The 18,824-nt window shown below is 43.8% G+C and overlaps 4 protein-coding genes across 5 annotated transcripts in view; 1 reads left to right on the top strand and 3 right to left on the bottom strand.

Moving 5' to 3' along the window:
- The window catches only part of LOC132216086 (zinc finger protein 883-like), a 681,654-nt gene that overhangs the window by 552,543 nt on the left and 110,287 nt on the right, over positions 1–18,824 (top strand). The gene's annotated exons all lie outside the window — the stretch shown is intronic.
- The window catches only part of LOC132216080 (zinc finger protein 345-like), a 325,901-nt gene that overhangs the window by 279,184 nt on the left and 27,893 nt on the right, over positions 1–18,824 (bottom strand). The window lies entirely within an intron of this gene.
- LOC132216066 (zinc finger protein 850-like) overlaps positions 1–18,824 on the bottom strand; it is a 98,909-nt gene that overhangs the window by 69,095 nt on the left and 10,990 nt on the right. The window lies entirely within an intron of this gene.
- LOC132216112 (zinc finger protein 501-like) lies at positions 11,733–18,697 on the bottom strand. 2 transcript variants are annotated; one of them, XM_059665203.1, is made up of 3 exons: positions 18,349–18,697; positions 17,344–17,470; positions 11,733–13,876 (listed from the first exon to the last, which is right to left on the bottom strand). In XM_059665203.1, the coding sequence occupies exons 1-3, from the start codon at positions 18,379–18,381 to the stop codon at positions 12,390–12,392; spliced, it is 1,647 nt and encodes a 548-aa protein (XP_059521186.1). In that variant the 5' UTR covers positions 18,382–18,697; the 3' UTR covers positions 11,733–12,389. The 2 variants fall into 2 exon arrangements, with proteins under 2 accessions (XP_059521186.1, XP_059521188.1); XM_059665205.1 differs by lacking the exon at positions 18,349–18,697 and adding an exon at positions 16,053–16,160 and having other exon boundaries at positions 17,344–17,428.

Below are 18,824 nucleotides of genomic sequence, written 5' to 3'. Positions count from 1 at the left end.
TTAGTAACAGGCACTGCTGAAAAGCAGAAGCCACCATTTCTTCCCTGCCCTGAATTGACTAGCAATACTTGGCCTTTTCCTCTCTTGGAAAGTAAAATAAACTTCCTCTCTGCATTCCTTTTAGTTGTGAATTCTTTTACAGGCTGTATCACCGCCCAAAACTTAACACTATTCCTTAATTTTGTGGAGTTAAGGGAGTGATTGTGAAAGAAGATGAAGGAAGTGATATTGCAGAGGCAAAATAATTTTCCCTTCTTTTGTAGGTTCTTTGGATAGTCTCAAAATTAAATGGATAGCTTTGCTGATTTGGCTTAGTGTCGGCCTGTGGACTGAAGGGTTCCTAGTTCAGTTCTGGTCAGAGGCACATGCCCGGGTTGCAGGCTTGATCCCCAGTGTGGGGCACACAGGAGGCAGCCCAGCAATGATTCTCTCTCATCATTGATGTTTCCGTCTCTCTCTCCCTCTCTGGGATCAATAGAAATATATTTTTAAAAATATTAAATTAAATTAAATGGATATAACACAGATTAACAGGGGAAAACTATCATAAAGTTATGAACATGTGTACCTACCGTATACATCAAGCATGTCAACGGTGGGGCCCCCAGGCTGCAGGGGGCCCACAACAAATATTCATTAACAATCACTCATTTAGCCCTAACCGGTTTGGCTCAGTGGATAGAGCGTCGGCCTGCGGACTGAAGGGTCCCAGGTTCGATTCCGGTCAAGGGCATGTACCTTGGTTGCGGGCACATCCCCAGTAGGGAGTGTGCAGGAGGCAGCTGATTGATGTTTCTCTCTCACCGATGTTTCTAACTCTCTATCCCTCTCCCTTCCTCTCTGTAAAAAACCAATAAAATATTAAAAAAAAAAAAAACAATCACTCATTTATAGCAGCCCTTTGTATTCAACCTATCGAGATAAACCTACATTTCTATGAAAATTGAAGGTTGGTGGGTGTTTTTTTTTTGTGGCACACAGAAACTTAAACCTTGTTTATATGGCTCCTGTTAGCCTTTGAGCTTGACATGCTATGTATATGCAAACGACTCAAAAAAGAGTAACAGGCCGAAATGGCAAACACCATCATCTGAAAAGCCAACTTAACCTACAATCAAAAAATGTTATGTGTAAAGAGTCAGTTAGGGTAGATTGTCAGGAAAAGCACAGTAAGGACCTCAGTTGTGGCCCAGGGTGCTGTGCACTGCGGTGAGGGCTTGTACTCAAAAGGACTCTGTTCCATAATAGATACAGAGGCAGAGCTGCCTCAAACAGATTGTCAAACTGCAGCGGGAAGGCCGGGGAGGGTTGGGGGGCAGGAGGTAGGGGGGTAAGAGATCAACTAAAGGACTTGTATGCATGCATATAAGCATAACCAATGGACATAAGACACTGGGTGATAGGGGAGGCTAGGGGACTGTCTAGGGCGGGGGGATAAAATGGATACATATGTAATACCCTTTGTAATACTTTAAGCAATAAAAAAAAAAAAAAAAAAAAAAAGGACTCTGTTCCAATCCAAAGACCCATGGTGCAGGCACAGGAGGCTGTTAAGGAGAACAAGGGTCCAGAACATGATCTGGGCTGCAGGGAAAACATGGTGAGAGCCATTGTCTCTTACTCCCATTTGACCCTGTGATCCCACTTCTAGGAATATATCCCAAGAAACCAGAAACACCAATCAGAAAGGATATATGCACCCCTATGTTCATAGCAGCACAATTCACCATAGCTAAGATCTGGAAACAGCCTAAGTGCCCATCAGTAGATGAATGGATTAGAAAACTGTGGTACATCTACACAATGGAATACTATGCTGCTGTAAAAAGGAAGGAACTCTTACCATTTGCAACTTCATGGATGGAACTGGAGAGCATTATGCTAAGTGAAATAAGCCAGTCAATAAAGGAAAAATACCACATGATCTCACTCATTCATGGACAATAGAGACCATTATAAACTTTTGAACAATAATAGATACAGAGGCAGAGCTGCCTCAAACAGATTGTCAAACTGCAGCGGGAAGGCCGGGGAGGGTTGGGGGGCAGGAGGTAGTGGGGTAAGAGATCAACTAAAGGACTTGTATGCATGCATATAAGCATAACCAATGGACATAAGACACTGGGTGATAGGGGAGGCTAGGGGACTGTCTAGGGCGGGGGGATAAAATGGATACATATGTAATACCCTTTGTAATACTTTAAGCAATAAAAAAAAAAAAAAATAAAATAAATAAATAAATAAATAAATAAAAAGAAAGCCATTGTCTCAGCCCGTAGGGATATAGAGGACTTAGAATCAATGGGCAGTGGGTCCTATGCATGAATAAGAGGTGATCACCCGTCCACTAAGACCAGGATCATGTAGGACTCCAGCATCACTTCCGAATATTAGGTCGCAAAATTCATATCAAAGTGTATCCTCCCCTGAGGGGTGAGTGTTAAACTGAAGGGTCAAACAGAAGCATGAAATTCACCCAAGTAAACAGAATGGCAGCATGACACCCAACATGTGGGCACCAGTGCAGAGACCCAGCCCTGATTACCGAGGTCTCCTGAGGGTCATAGTCTGTGCTGGGATCAGAGGGGAGGCAGACAAACAGCAGCTCACTCTGAAAGCAGGTTCCCCTGCAGAAACCACTGCAGCTGAGAAATGATGGCGTTCCCCTGAACACGGGGAGGCCAAGGGCAAGTGCTCTGACATGTAAAGGGAATGGGAGGAAACGCATAACTGCAACCATGGAAACAGGAGCTGCAGCTGAGCCACCCTGGTCCTCAGACTGTACCTGCTCCAGTGAGGGCTGCATATCTGAGGTACGGACTGTGTCTGACGCTGGAGAAAATAATGGGTTAAAATCCAGCTCCTTGAATCTGACACTTGTCTGTGGTGTAAACTTGGGGAGCTGACTTCATTTCTCTGACACTGAACTTATTCAGCAATTTGATATAGCCACAACACAATGAGACCTGAGTGCCCACAGCACCTGCCTCAATGCAGCAGAGTCAGCGGCTTCTTATAGGCCCCATTTCTCACTAAAATGCACCCAAAGACGAAGGTGCTTGCGGGCATCGGGGGAGTGAGAAGTGCCTGCCTGGGAAGGTCTCTGCAGGGAGAGGATGGAGTTGCCGGGGCCAAGGCAGGCTGCAGGCACAGCTGCGTTACACAAGTGGACACCTTACCACTGGGCCTTCTCCAATAGCTTTGGCATGGACATACCTCATACTTTTTTCCACAGGAGGAAACGGCCTTAGACCAGCAGAAAGGGTTATGTCCTTGTAAGTCCCAGTGATAACGGAGAATCTGAAATTCAAATCTAGGATGCCTGATCCAGGACATACGGAGTCTGATCACTGCCCTTCTATTTCCTGCTGTTTAGGCTTTGGGACTCTAAATCACCTGCCCACGCAGATGCCCTCTGGCCTTCCTGAGAGAACTGTTCCAACCCAAGAACCCCCGTGACAGGAGACAAGGAAAATGCAGAAGACGACAAAGCAAGGGCTTAGTGCAGGATCAGACGACTGGTGTTCTGAAAGCAATGGAGAATGTTAGTAGTGCAGGTTAAAATTAAAAATGTTCATGGCACAGGGCATAGCATTTAAAAAGTAATGAATCACCCAGCTGGTATGGGTCAGTGCTTGAGCTTCAACCCATAGTTCCTTGGTTAGATTCCCAGTCAGAGGACATGCCTGGATTGCAGGCTCCATCTCCAGTAGGGTATGGGGGAAGCACTGATTAATGATTCCCTCTCATCATTGATGTTTCTTTTCTTTTTTAAGATAAGGGACTCAATTTTCTTTAATATTTTATTGATTTCACAGAGAAAGGGAAAGGGACAGAAAGATAGAAACATCAATGAGGAGAGAGAATCAGTGATAAGCTGCCTCCAGGAAGCCCCACCTGGGGATCTAGCAGGGGCCCACGCATGTGCTCTGAGGGGCAACGGAACTGACCTCCTGATTCATAGGTTGACTGAGTCCCCTTGACTGGCTATCATTGTTTTTTTTTCTCTCTCTCTCCACCCCCCTTGGTCTATGAAATCATTAAAAATGTTTTTTAAATCAATTAAATATACTTATCAATTTAGTAAAATAAATTAAAATATTTTAAAATATATTTTTATTGATTTCAGAGAGGAAGGGAGAAGTAGAGAGAGAGAAACATTAATGATGAGAGAGAATGATTGCTTGATTGGCTGCCTCCTGCAGTCCCCACACTGGGGATTGAGCCTGCAACCTGGGCAGCTGATCTTGACTAGAAGCTCACCCTGGACCTTTCAGTCCAAAGGCTGATGCTCTATTCACTGAGCCAAACCAACTAGGACAATTAAATTTTTTAAGTAGCCGAAACCGGTTTGGCTCAGTGGATAGAGCGTCGGCTTGCGGACTGAAAGGTCCCAGGTTCGATTCCGGTCAAGGGCATGTATCTAGGTTGCGGGCACATCCCCAGTGGGAGATGTGCAGGAGGCAGCTGATCGATGTTTCTCTCTCATCGATGTTTCTAACTCTCTATCTCTCTCCCTTTCTCTCTGTAAAAAATCAATAAAAAATGTATTTAAAAAAAAATAAATAAATGTTTTAAGTAAAAAGTATTAAAACAAATTATTCCAATACAAAAAATGTTTATTTCCCAAAGTAAAAAAGGCATAAAATGAGTGAAATCCCAACATCCATCTTTGTTGTTCTCAACCCTATTGTTAAAGAAAATTGCCAAAACTCATAGCACATTAGGCAGAACATATGATAAGATGTTTTAACAAAGATACAGACTCAGCAAATACACTTCTGAGAAAATGCTCACCACACATCCCTAGGAAAAATACAATCCAACAGTGAGGCAGCACAATAAACCTCTCAAAAAAAAGTTTAAATAAATTATGATTGACCGAACAAATTATGCTCTAGGATGTGGAGAATGTGAATCTCTAACACACTGCTGAAAAATGTAAAAAACTACAATCAGTTAAAGTTTATTTTCTACTTTTTTAAACATATTTCTTTATTGATTTATGAGAGGAAGGGAGAGGGAGGAAGAGATAGAAACATCAATGATGAGAGAGTCATTGATTGGCTGCCTTTTGCACGACCCCCACTGGGGACCAAGCCCGCAGCCCGGGCATGTGCCCTTGGCCGGAATCGAACCCGGGACTTTTCAGTCCCCAGGCTGACGCTCTATCCACTGCGCCAAACTGGCTAGGGCTATTTTCTATTTTTAAAGAATAGTTTATTAATTTTTAGAGAGAGAAGGAAGAGGGAGAGAAACATTGATGGAAGGGTGCCATATCGGCCAGCCGCTTCCTGCACACCCACTTCTGTGGATCAAGCCCACAAGCCAGGCACATATCCCCACTGGCAATCAAATCCACAACCCTGTGCTCCATGAGATGATGGCCAAGCACTGAGCTACAATGGCCCTGGTGGTATATTCCATGGAGATCACAATTTGCTAATCTCAGTAAATTTAAACATTCATCTACTCAAAAACCCAGATCATGCACTGAATTTTTGACAAAGGTAAATAACACTTATATACATACAAGGAATTATACAGAAATGTTTCTACCAGCTCTGTTAGAAATAACCAAATACTTATTAAAATGGACAAACTGATGATGATATATCAATGATAAGAAAACCTCTCAGTGCCGTCCTGTGGACCTAAGGGTCCAAGGTTTGATTCTGGTCAAGGGCATGTAACTTGGTTGTGGGCACGTACCTTGGATGTGGGCACATCCCCAATAGGGGCGGTGCAGGAGGCAGCTGATGGATTGAGTGATGTTTCTAACTCACTACCCATTTCCCTTCCTCTCTGTAATGGGGTGACCCACGGAGACGACCACCGACCACCAGGGACTCAGATCAAGATTTAGGAGCCTTGCCGAAACCGGTTTGGCTCAGTGGATAGAGCGTCGGCCTGCGGACTGAAAGGTCCCAGGTTCGATTCCGGTTAAGGGCATGTACCTGGGTTGCGGGCACATCCCCAGTGGGGGATGTGCAGGAGGCGGCTGATCGATGTCTCTCTCATCGATGTTTCTGGCTCTCTGTCTCTCTCCCTTCCTCTCTGTAAAAAATCAATAAAATATATTAAAAAAAAAAAAGATTTAGGAGCCTTTATTAAGCTGGTCAGCGACTACAGTTACAGCACTCTGCCAAAGCAGAGGCTGAACTGCAGTGCCGACTACAGGAGTTACATTTTATTATTAAATTCTGTGCAGGCCCAGAGGAAAATGTGTCTTTCAAATTCTGGGCACCCATCATGGAGGAAACTCTCTTTATTTATACTTTTCCAGTCCTTTGTCTCCCAAATTTGGAATGAGACTTCCAGGCCTTCTGAGAAAGGCCTGCGTGCTGGGAAGGGGCCATGAGGCCATATCTCAAGGCCTGGCAACTGTCTGGGTGTCAGCACTGACAACTCTGTGTGGGGCATAGTTTAAGGCCTCTCTGGAATGGGAGTAGTCTTATTTTCCTTATTATTTAAGACACAAGCCATACTATCAGGGTTAAAATTTCAACCAACAGGTTTTTTTGTTGTTGTTGTTTTAATTTTTTCCCTTTATTGAATAAGATTTTACAAATGTGTCCTTATCCCCCCAATGTCACGATCCTCCACCTCACACCGAGCATTCTGGAAAGTTTCCTCAATAAAATATATTATTTTTTAAAAAGAATATCTATTAGAAAAAAACTTGAGGTACTAATATAACTTGAAAAAATCTCCAAGTATTTATGAAAAATAAATTAAAGCAGAAAAATACTTAAAAAAATAAAGTTTTCTACGAAAATGGCATGTAAATCCATGGAAATTAGGAAAGCTGTGAAGAACAGGGACAGGTTAAAATAGGTCATGAAGGAATTACACAGTGAAACATATAGTTAGCATTATGACTATAATGATGGTTTCAGTTTCCGACACATGTCAAGATTTATGAAACACTATACTTAACACATGAAACTTACTCATTACAGCTGTTAAAAATGGTTCAAGATAAAAACAAATGAACATCCGTCCAATGAGACCAAGAACATGTAGAACTCCAGCATCACTTCCAAATATTAGGTCCCAAAATTCATGTCCAATTGTATCCACTCCTGCAGGGTGAATGTCAGTGCCACATAGGAACATCATTTAAAGGGTCACGTTGAGGCATCAAATTCATCAGTGGAAGGGGTCACAGCTTGACACCCAACATGTGGACAAAGGTGCAGAGACCCAGCCCTAATTACCGAGGTCTCCTGAGGGTCAAACACAGTGCTGGGATGAAAGGGGAGGCAGACAAACAGCAGCTCACTCTGAAAGCAGGTTCCCCTGGAGAAATCACTGCAGCTGAGAAATGATGGCGTTCCCCTGAACACGGGGAGGCCAAGGGTGAGTGCTCTGACATGTAAAGGGAATGGAAGGAAAAGCATAACTGCAACCATGGAAACAGGAGCTGCAGCTGAGCCACCCTGGTCCTCAGACTGTACCTGCTCCAGTGAGGGCTCCACATCAGTGGTAGAGACTGTGTCTGACGCTGGAGAAAATAATGGTTAAAATCCAGTCTCTTGAACCTGACACTTGTCTGGGGTGTAAACTTGGGGAGCTGACTTCATTTCTCTAACACTGAACTTTTTCAGCAATTTGATATGGGCCACACCACAATGAGACCTGAGTGTCCACAGCACCTGCCTCAATGCAGCAGAGTCAGCAGCTTCTTACAGGACCCATTTCTCAGTAAAATGCAACCAAAGATAAAGGTGCTTGCGGGGATGGGGGAGTGAGAAGTGCCTGCCTGGGAAGGTCTCCGCAGGAAGAGGATGGAGTTGCTGGGGCCAAGGCAGGCTGCAGGCACAGCTGCGTTACACAAGTGGACACCTTACCACTGGACCTTCACCAATAGCTCTGGCATGGGGACATACCTCATACTTTTTTCCACAGGAGGAAACGGCCTTAGACCAGCAGAAAGGGTTATTTCACTGTAAGTTCCAGTGACAATACAGAATCTGAAATTCAAATCTAGGATGCCTGATCCAGGGCATATGGAGTCTGATCACTGCCCCCATCTCCCACTGCATTGGCTTTGGGACTCTAAATCACCTGCCCACGCAGATGCCCTCTGGCCTTCCTGAGAGAACTGTTCCAACCCAAGAACCCCCATGACAGGAGACAAGGAAAATGCAGAAGACGACAAAGCAAGGGCTTAGTGCAGGATCAGACGACTGGTGTTCTGAAAGCAATGGAGAATGTTAGTAGTGCGGGTTAAAATTAAAAATGTTCATGGCACAGGGCGTAGCATTTAAAAAGTAATGACTCACCCAGCTGGCATGGGTCAGTGCTTGAGCCCCAACCTGTGCACAAAGAGGTCCTTGGTTAGGTTCCCTGGCAGAGCACATGCCCGGATTGCAGGCTCCATCCCCAGTAGGGAGTGGGGGAAGCAGCGATCAATGATTCCCTCTCATCATTGCTGTTTCTTTTCCTTATTTTTCTTTTTGAAGATTAGGGACTCAGTTTTCTTTTTTATGGATTTCACAGAGGAAGGGAGAGAGACAGAGAGATAGAAACATCAATGATGACAGACAATCATTGATAAGCTGCCTCCTGCAAGGCCCTCCTGGGGATCTAACAGGGACCACTCATGTGCCCTGAGCAGCAATGGAACTGACCACCCGGTTCATAGGATGATTGTGCCGCCTTGCTGGGCTCACATCATTAATGGTTCTCTCTCTCTCCACCTCCTTTGCTCTATGAAATCAATAAAAATATTTTTTAAATGAATTAAAATATCTTTGAAATATATCTTTATTGATTTCAGAGAGGAATGGAGGGTAGAGAGAGATAGAAACATCAATGATGAGAGAGAATGATTGATTGGCTGCCTCTTGCAGTCCCCACACTGGGGATTGAGACTGCAACCTGGGCATGTGCTCTTAAATAGAAGCTTACCTGGGACCTTTTAGTCGGAAAGCTGACGCTCTATTCACTGGGCCAAACCAGCTAGGGCAATTAAACTATTTTTCTTAAGTAATAAATATTAAAACATATTATTCGAATACAAAAAAAAGTTTATTTCCTAAAGTAAAAAAGGCACAAACTGAATGAAATTCCAACATAGATCTTTGTTGTTCCACTGTCCTATTTTTAAAGAAATTTGCGAAAACTCATAGCACATTAGGCAGAACATATGGTAAGATGTTTTAACAAAGAAATAGACTCAGCAAATACACCTCTGAGAAAAGGCTCACCATAAAATTCTACAAAAAATACAATCAAACAGTGAGGCAGCACAACAATTTATAAAAAAAAACAAAAACACACATTAAATTATGACTGACCGAACAAATTATTCTCTAGGATGTGGAGACTGTGAATCCTTAATACACGGCTGAAAAAATGCAAAAAAGTACAATCAGTTGAAGTTTATTTTTTATTTTTAAAGAATAGTTTATTAATTTTTAGAGAGAGAAGGGAGAGTGAGAGAAACATTGGTGGAAGAGTGCTATATAGGCCAGCCGCCTCCTGCACACCCACTTCTATGGATCTAGCCCACAACACAGGCAGATATTCCCACTGGCAATCATCTCCACAACCCTGTCCTGCATGTGATGATGGCCAAGCACTGAGCCACATCGGCCCTGGTGGTATATTCCACTGAGATCACACTTTGCTAATCTCAGTAAATTTAAACATACATCTACTCAAAAAAACCAGACTTTGCACTGAATTTTTCACAAAGGTAAATAACATTTATATACATACAAGGAATTATATAGAAATGTTTGTACCAGCTGTTAGAAATAACTAAACCTTTATTAAAATGGGCAAATTATGGTGATATATCAATGATAAGAATATCTATCACAGCCCTAACTGGTTTGGCTCAGTGGATACAGCACTGGCCTATGGATTGAAGGGTCCCAGATTCAATTCTTGTCAAGGGCATGTATCTTGGTTTCAGGGGGTGTGCAGGAGGCAGCTAATCAAAGTTTTCAACTTTTTACCCCTCTCCCTTCCTCCCTGTAAAATCAATAATATATATATATATATATATATATATATATATATATATATATACATATATATATATATAATTTTTTAAAAAATATATTTTATTGATTTTTTACAGAGAGGAAGGGAGAGGGACAGAGAGTTAGAAACATCGATGAGAGAGAAACATCGATCAGCCGCCTCCTGCACATCCCCCACTGGGGAAGTGCCCGCAAACCAGGTACATGCCCTTGACTGGAATTGAACCTGAGACCTTTCAGTCCGCAGGCCGACGCTCTATCCACTGAGCCAAACCGGTTTCGGCAATAAAATATATTTTTAAAAAAAGAATATCTATCAGGAAAAAAGATGAGTTACTAATGTAACTTTAATAAATCTCCAAGTATTTATGAAACAAAAATGAAAGCAGAAAAATACTTAGAAAAATAAAGTTCTCTATGAAAATGGAATGTAAATCCATGGAAACTAGGAAAGTAGTGAAGAACAGGGACAGGTTAAAAGAAGTCATGAAGCAATTACACAGAGACAGATATGGTCAGCATTATGACTATAATGATGGTTTCAGTTTCATGCACATGTCAAGATTTAGGAAACATGCCCTAACCAGTTTGGCTCAGTGGATAGAGCGTCGGCCTGCGGACTCAAGGGTCCCCGGTTCGATTCCGGTCGGGGGCATGCACCTTGGTTGCGGGCACATCCCCAGTGGGGAGTGAGCAGGAGGCAGCTGATCGATGAGAGTCTCTCATCGATGTTTCTGACTCTCTGTCCCTAGCCCTTCCTCTCTGTAAAGAATAAAATATATTACAAAAAAAAGATTTAGGAAACAATATGCTTAACACATGTACATACTCATTACAGCAGTTAACAATGATTCACAATTAAAACAAATGTACATTCACCTATTCTGGAAGAACAGATTTGGAAACTCTATATTCAATCCACATACTTATGCCATCTGAGTGAGAGTCTCATCTCAGTGACAGAAAATGTAACAAACAATGAAGAACTTTCACCAAAATCCACAAAAGCCACATCCCTGGACCAAAGACAGCCTTAGTCTCCATCTTGGTTTTCCTGCCAGAGCACCAATGGCTCTGATGGGAACATCTGAGAAGCTACAGGAGCCACAAACCATCTTGATTATAATCAATGATGACTGCTTCACAGAAGATAAACATACCTGCAGTCCCTCAGATCTGTGTACACACAGCTCCTGTTGTCTTTTCCTCAAACTAATTCCTGGATGCACAGTTAGATGAGGACCATTCCATCTAAAGGGCTGCAATCTCGCCTAACAACAATCAGGTGAGTGTTTCTAGAGTGAAAGGATTTCTCCCCACTGCTGTGGTGCTCAAACCAAAGACCGTCACCCGTGAAATAGTAGGCATTAGGGCACATGGCCCTCTGCAAGACCTGGGCAAGAGATTCCCTTCACATGTATTGGCATCCCTTGTCAACAAGAAAAGAAATTCATGCTCCTAGACATACTTGAGGTTGTCACAGCTACCCCCTTTGCAGTGAGCTCTATGTCTCAAAGCATCCAGACATCACAGGACGATTAGAATCCACAGTGCTTCCAAGGAAAATATGGGCACAGTATAAATTTGCCAAGAACTGCTGAGCTACTTTCTGCACCATACTGTTCCCCCAAAGGCAAAAATGTTTAAGAACCCAAACAATTTTTCACCTCATCACGCTTGAAGAGCCCAAATCTTCCTATAAGCTAACCCACACAGTAAATAGAACACCCCAGATTAAAGAATTCTTAGGAAAAAGCCTTCATTATTTTACAAACCAAAGAGACAAGAGACTGGCAGGTCTTCCACTGACGACATAAGCACTCAATAAACTCACCACCAACATTCAGGCAAAGCATGTCCCTGAAAATGGCAGTCCCTCTGCAACATTATGTTTTCTGGGGCCAACAGTAATCAGTCCTATGTGGTGACTCATGACAGGGAAACTAGTAAGAAACAAGGGCTCAGGTATTCCTCATTTTCTTCAACAAATTAGACAACAGAGTTAGCTTCCCTGGGCACATGAGGATGGTGACTGATGCCATCCGTAGGGGCCTTATAGGTGGTTCAGGTGAAATATCTTCAGCAACAGAAATATGCAGTGATGTAGATCTGGCAGGACATCTCTGTATGTTAGAACGTGCAACATAATTACACAGTGTTCCAACTAAAAACATACAAACACAACAGCAAAAACACTCATGGGAGCTTTACAGAATATAGGTGATTAAATAAATGAGATACAATTCAGAAAAATGAGGATTCACAAATTTTCCTGTACTATTGTTATGTCCTAACTAAGAAACTACATTTCGTACACATCTAAGAAATTTCTCACATTTGTACTCTTATGCACGGAGCAAATTTAGAAATTTGGCTGGGATATACCTCACATTACTTGCACTCATAATGGCTTTCTCCAGTGTGAACTCTCTGATGACACTGGAGACTACTGCTCCTTTTAAAAGATTTCCCACATTCAGTGCATTTATAAGGCTTTTCTCCTGTATGAACTCTCTGATGTCGATGAAGGATGGTATTAGTGGTAAAAGATTTCCCACATTCACTGCATTGATAAGGCTTTTCTCCTGTATGAAGTCTCTGATGACGATGAAGGTCATTGCTAACCGGAAAAGATTTCCCACATTCATTGCACTGATAAGGCTTTTCTCCAGTGTGAACTCTCTGATGATACTGGAGACCTTTTTTACCTTTAAAAGATTTTCCACAATCACTGCATTTATAAGGCTTTTCTCCTGTATGAACTCTCTGATGATAATGAAGGGCAATGCTCCGGGTAAAAGATTTCCCACATTCACTGCATTTATAAGGCTTTTCTCCTGTATGAACTCTCTGATGATAACGAAGGGCATTGCTCTGGGTAAAAGATTTCCCACATTCACTGCATTTATAAGGCTTTTCTCCCGTATGAACTCTCTGATGTTGATGAAGGTCTTTCTTAGTGGTAAAAGATTTTCCACATTCACTGCATTGAAAAGGCTTTTCTCCAGTATGAACTCTCTGATGATATCGGAAACCACTTCTACTTTTAAAAGATTTTCCACATTCACTGCATTTATAAGGCTTTTCTCCTGAATGAACTATCTGATGATAACGAAGAGCAGTGCTCCAGGTAAAAGATTTCCCACACTCACTGCATGTATAAGGCTTTTGTCCTATATGAAATCTCTGATGACAGTGAAGATCACAGATCCTGGTAAAATATTTCCCACATTCACTGCAGTGATATGCCCTTTCTCCAGTGTCACCTCTCTGTTCATAATGAAACCTAGAAAATTTGGTACAATATTTTCCACATTCAGAGCACACACAACACCCACTTCCAAGATGGACACCTTTTTCCTGAATAAACGTGTGGGTGCAACTAATGTCTTTCTTACATTCTTTTCTGCTGAAATAAGTTTTTCTCCTTTGAAACATTATCCCACGCTTCAATATAGAATTTGGGCTGTCCCTGGTCTGAGTAGCCTTTAGGTGGAGATGTCCTGACCCAGTAAGGACACCCTGCCCAACCTCCCCACAGGTGAAATGATTCTGGGACACATTGAAATTGCAGCTGTTTGCAAGTGACATCCTTTCCAAACCTCTAATGTAAGTCTGCTCTCTCACATGCTGCTGGTGAAATTTTGCACACAAAGAAAATCTTTTTGCACACGCTCCACACCTCAACAGTATCTGTCTGTGTTGTGTTCCCTGCAGCTCCATCACGCGGAAAATGTTTCCCAGGACTATCCCACAACTCTCACAGGGGTGGCTCTTCTGGGAAGACAACGGTAACTTGGGATTCCTTGCCTGTGACAATCTAACAGTAACCTTTTGTTCAGTCGGGGCCTCCACATTGTCTTCTCCACAGCAGCAACCTGAACAAAAGAAAATGTAGGTGAAGTGCATGTTGACCTGATAAAAACAGAATATATTCACCACAAATGTTTACGTCACAACTGGACATGATTCCGGACATTGATTTTCAAGACAAGTGAGTCAGACTCGCAAGAAATGGTTGTTATATATAAAATGGCCAAAAGGAAAATCTCACCAAGGGAGGCCAGAAGCATAGGCTGGGACAAAAAGAGGAGAGGCAGGGTCTGCTCGTTATTACTCCACAAATGGCTTCCTTAGGAACTTTCATGCTGGCAATGTGAGAGTGTGTAGAATAATTTCAGGTGTGCAAACCCATAAACTATCAATCACATTAGAGCCTGTGATGTTCAGCATGAATATAATAATACATGTGCACTCGAAGGCCTACAGGCATGGAACAACATTGGAGTGCAGTAAAGCAAGATGTATTAAAGAGGTAAAGGTGCAAAGTTTAGAGAGGTTAAGGTTATCCATGGGCTGGGAATCCGAGTAGAATGATCACTATTAAAACTGACTCGTGCCCTGACCAGTTTGGCTCAGTGAATAGAACGTAGGCCTGTGAACTCAATGGTCCCAGGTTCGATGATGGTCAAGGGCACATGCCTGAGTTGCACGCTTGATCCCCTGTAGTGGGTGTGCAGGAGGCAGCCGATCAATGATTTTCTCTCATCATTGATGTTTCTATCTCTCTCCCTCTCCATTCCTCTCTGAAATCAATAAAAATATATTTTTTTAAAAAATAAAACAAAAAACTGAGTTGAATGCAAAGTGTCAACATTAAGCAAGAAGTAGAATTGGGTGAGGAGTGGGCAACGGTAACTAAACATTTTTGAACAAAATGGCTTTCTAGTTATGAATGTAACAAAGCCCTGGCATGAAAACTGCTCCCAGTGCCCTTCACCAAGGCAAGACTGCCTCTAGGTCTACCCTCTCATTGATAAAGGAATGTTTCTCCTATGATGCACAAAGGATTCTGTCTCTTAAATCCCAGTTGAGCCACTGCATGGGATCAATGATGCAAATCATAAAAGAAAAACTAAAAAGATGGATGGTCAGCACTGTGGTAGAACAACAAAGTGCAAATGGGATCACAGGCAAAAGACCTATGAGAGTGACATCAGCAAGACGGGCAGACTCAGACATATGAGAATCTTTCCCCATCCCAGAGTAAGTAGACAGCTATCCATGAGAAAAACATCCCACAGGAAATGGGAATAAGAGTACCATGAAGACAAACATTAATACAGAATACCAAATAAGGACAACTGCATAGAAAGGATGACAGGAAACTGGGTGAGGAAGCACATTTGAGAATACCTAAGGTCAAAAACAAGGGTTAATAATAACTAACTAACTGACTAACTTTTTAAAGTAAATAAATAAATACAGCAAGGGTCAGCCCTAGCTGGTTTTCTCAGTGGATAGTGTGTCAGCCGTGGGACTGAAACGTCCTAGGTTCCATTCCAGTCAAGGGCACAGGCCGAGTTTGTTGTGGGTTCAGTCCCAGTAAGGGAGCATGCAGGAGGCAGCTGATCAGTATTAATGTTTCCCTCACTCTGTCTCTCTTTCTGTCTCCCTTCCTCTAAGAAATCAATAAAAATGTATTAAAACAAAAGGGTCAGCCCTAGCTGGTTCGGCTCAGTGGATAGAGTATCGGCTTGTGGACTGAAGGGTCCCAGGTTCAATTCTGGACAACGGCACATCACCGGGTTGCGGGCTCAGTCCCCATTGGTGGCCGTGCCGGAGAGAGCCAATCAATGATTCTATCTCATCATTTATGTTTCTCTCTCTCCCTCTCTCCCTTCTGAAATCAATAAAAATATGTTTAAGTAAGCAAGTAAGTAAATAAATAAATAAAGTGTTACCACTATCAGCCACTGTTCTTCTATTCTCATTGATCCTAGTAGCCTGTTCTTTAAAAAAACTGGAAATTTTTCCTTTACAAACCACAGTTGCCATAATCAGTTTGGCTCAGTGGATAGAGCATCAGCCTGCGGACTGAAGGGTCCCAGGTTCAATTCCGGTCAAGGGCATGTACCTTGGCTGGGGAGATATTGGCAGAAGGACAGCAGGGAGCCAGAACTCCCACCATCTCATAAAAATAATACCGCCTCCGCCCCCCACCCCCCAGCCACACACACACACACACACAAACACGCACACACAACTACAAACCTCGGGCCAAGTGGGGAACATGGACTTCTACTCTCTTCCTCAAATAATGAAGTGGCATCTCACCCTTCCCTTACCAGAGTAGTAACAAAACAAGCCAGATAAAACAGGCTTGAAAAGATCCAGAGTTCCATGATGATCAAAATTTCTAGGTTTCAATTATCAAATTATTCATACAAAGAAGCAGAAAAGCCGAAACCGGTTTGTCTCAGTGGATAGAGCGTCAGCCTGCGGACTGAGGGGTCCCGGGTTCGATTCCGGTCAGGGGCATGTACCTTGGTTGCCGGCACATCCCCAGTGGGCGGCGTGCAGGAGGCAGCTGATCGATGTTTCTCTCTCATTGATGTTTCTAACTCTCTATCTCTCTCCCTTCCTCTCTGTAAAAAAATCAATAAAATATATTAAAAAAAAAAAAAAGAAGCAGAAAGACCTAAAACTGAAAAACAATATTTAATTGCTAAGCACTAGTAACAAGCATCTGAGCTTGCTAGAAACATAGTGGCAGTAGACCTGCTGAACGCAGGGTTGCAAAGAACATGGAATTTCTCACCCTAACTGGTTTGGTTCAGTGGATAGAGCGTCAGCCTACGAACTCAACGGTCCCAGGTTCGATTCCCGCCAAGGGCATGTACATTGGTTGCGGGCACATCCCCAGTAGGGAGTGTGCAGGAGGCAGCTGATCGATGTTTCTCTCTCATGGATGTTTCTAACTCTCTATCTCTCTACCTTCCTCTCTGTAAAAAAATCAATAAAATATATTAAAATAAAAAACAAACAAACAAACAAAAAACATGGGACTTTCTGGAAAAACAGGTGTGGGGGAGCAATATCTACAAAGCACAATTAAGCACATGCAAAAATATGTGTTCCTGTATGTAATAAGCAATTAATATATAAAATATACAAGGTATTCCAAATATTCTTTAACGAAAAAAATATAGTTAACAAACTGGATAAGGATGTAGATACAACTTTTCAAAAAATATTTACACATGACCAATTGGAATACAGAAAATGCTTTCCTCACTAATCAAGGTGGAATTCCTTAGCTGCCAACAACACTACCAACCACAAGCACTTCCCTGTGAATTTAGTGCAGCGGGGAGTATTGGGTCTTCAGGAATAGAAGGGAGCAGTGGAAACAGACCAACCCTCCCCAGGACAGCAGCTACCCAGGAAATTGGAAAATCAATCAGTACCACAGTCTACATGGGAGGACAGAGCACACCCTGGGGGATGGGGCCTGGGAAATGGCAAAGCCAAGTCCAGGTCACTGTGACAGTGAGGGTCTTACCCAGGGAGGATATAAGTTCAAAGTTCTCCAGCATCACATTCAGGTACAGCTGTCTCTGACCCTCATCAAGGAGGCTCCATTCCTCCCTGGAGAAGTACAGGGCAATGTCCTCAAAGGTCACGCCAACCTGTCAGAACGGAGACAATTGAACCCAGAGCTGCCTTTCTGAGAACCAGTAATTCTACTCCTTACACACCTTCCTGCCCTCAGCCTCCTCCAGGGCATCTGGTTACTGTGAAAACCAGGCCCTAATGCCAGTGCAGGCTAGTTTCTCATCACAGTCCCATTACTCACTGCATGGCCCTCAGCAGAGCAGGTCGGTTGGGTGGGAAGGATTGGGGGAGGGGAGAGGAGGGAGCAATGCCATTTAAGGTCTGGGCGATGCCTGCAGGGCCCCAGCCTTCCTGCCAAGCAACACCATGCAGTCTCCTAGATCCTGCCGCCAAGACAAAGCCAAGAGTCGGTTTATGCTTTGCCTTTCAGTCCCCACACCAGGTCCCGGGGACCATCAGCTCACACTTCCTCCAGATGTGCACACCACTGGGTAATGTTCATCCCCTTCCCAAGTTCAGACCCCAGGCTCACTCCCTCAGCTCTGCCCCCTTCCTGCTCCAATGCCACTGGATCTCGCTGCACTCACCCATGAACTTGGCATATGGCGTGTAGAGAGCTTGTAGTCCAGCCGGATCCAGGACCACCCCAGGCCCCTGATGGACCCACAGCCGGGAAAGCCCCGAATGAGGCTGTGCCGTCCTCCCTGCAGCCTCTGCTCTTTCCGTCAATACTCACAGCCACATCCTCAGGGAAATTCAGATGCAAGTCACCCCCATCCTCTCTGCCCTGAACTTGCTGTTTCCTCAGAAGCCCCAACATTGCTCTCTTCCCTCCGCCTTCCTCACCGGACTCCACGCGGGACTGAGCTGCAGGACGGGACAGGCGCCCGCACCCGGGCAGTCCTGTTCGGTGTAAGTAGCGATGAGGGGAGGACCCGCGGGACACACTCACCTCAGCCCGTCTCCTCAGCTCCGGCGCCGCCATTGCTCTCTGTGGACCGAGCGGGGCGGGAGCAGAAGCCGCTGCAGGAATGGCGGTCCCTGTCCCGGCCCTGGCCGGGTCTGGTGGCGACTCCGAGCTTCAGTCCCACGTGGGAGCTGTGAGCACCACTGGAGGCTCCCACCATTGGCTGCGAGGCGGGGAAAAGCACTCTCCAACCTTCTCCCCGGGACTCTGTGACAGGCACCGCTGACAGCCTCAGACAAAATGGAGAGAAGACTACCGTTCCCGCCCACCAGAACTTGAAAAACGGAAACGCCTTTTCTGAGCTTCCATTGGCTCCGCCTGGTGGCATTCCACGCGCAGCCTTCTGGGTAATGTAGTTCCTACTCTCCCTGGCCAGGATCCCGTATTTCCTCAGCTGACTACATGATTGGTTTTGAGGGCAAATAGTCCAAGAAAACACCAAGTATACTCAGGCCCCTCCA

This window comes from Myotis daubentonii, chromosome 15, assembly GCF_963259705.1.
Source record: "Myotis daubentonii chromosome 15, mMyoDau2.1, whole genome shotgun sequence".
Classification (NCBI taxonomy): Eukaryota; Metazoa; Chordata; class Mammalia; order Chiroptera; family Vespertilionidae; genus Myotis; species Myotis daubentonii.
This window is presented reverse-complemented; position numbering and strand designations above follow the sequence as displayed.

Excerpts from the sequence above, each read along its gene's own strand:
- LOC132216112 (XM_059665203.1), bottom strand. The coding sequence starts at position 18,381 with ATGGCGGCGCCGGAGCTGAGGAGACGGGCTGAG. Across the intron at positions 17,471-18,348 it reads AGCTGAGGAGACGGGCTGAG|GTTGGCGTGACCTTTGAGGA; the intron begins GTGAGTGTGTCC and ends CCGTTCTGACAG. Across the intron at positions 13,877-17,343 it reads TGAACTTATATCCTCCCTGG|GTTGCTGCTGTGGAGAAGAC; the intron begins GTAAGACCCTCA and ends TCTTTTGTTCAG.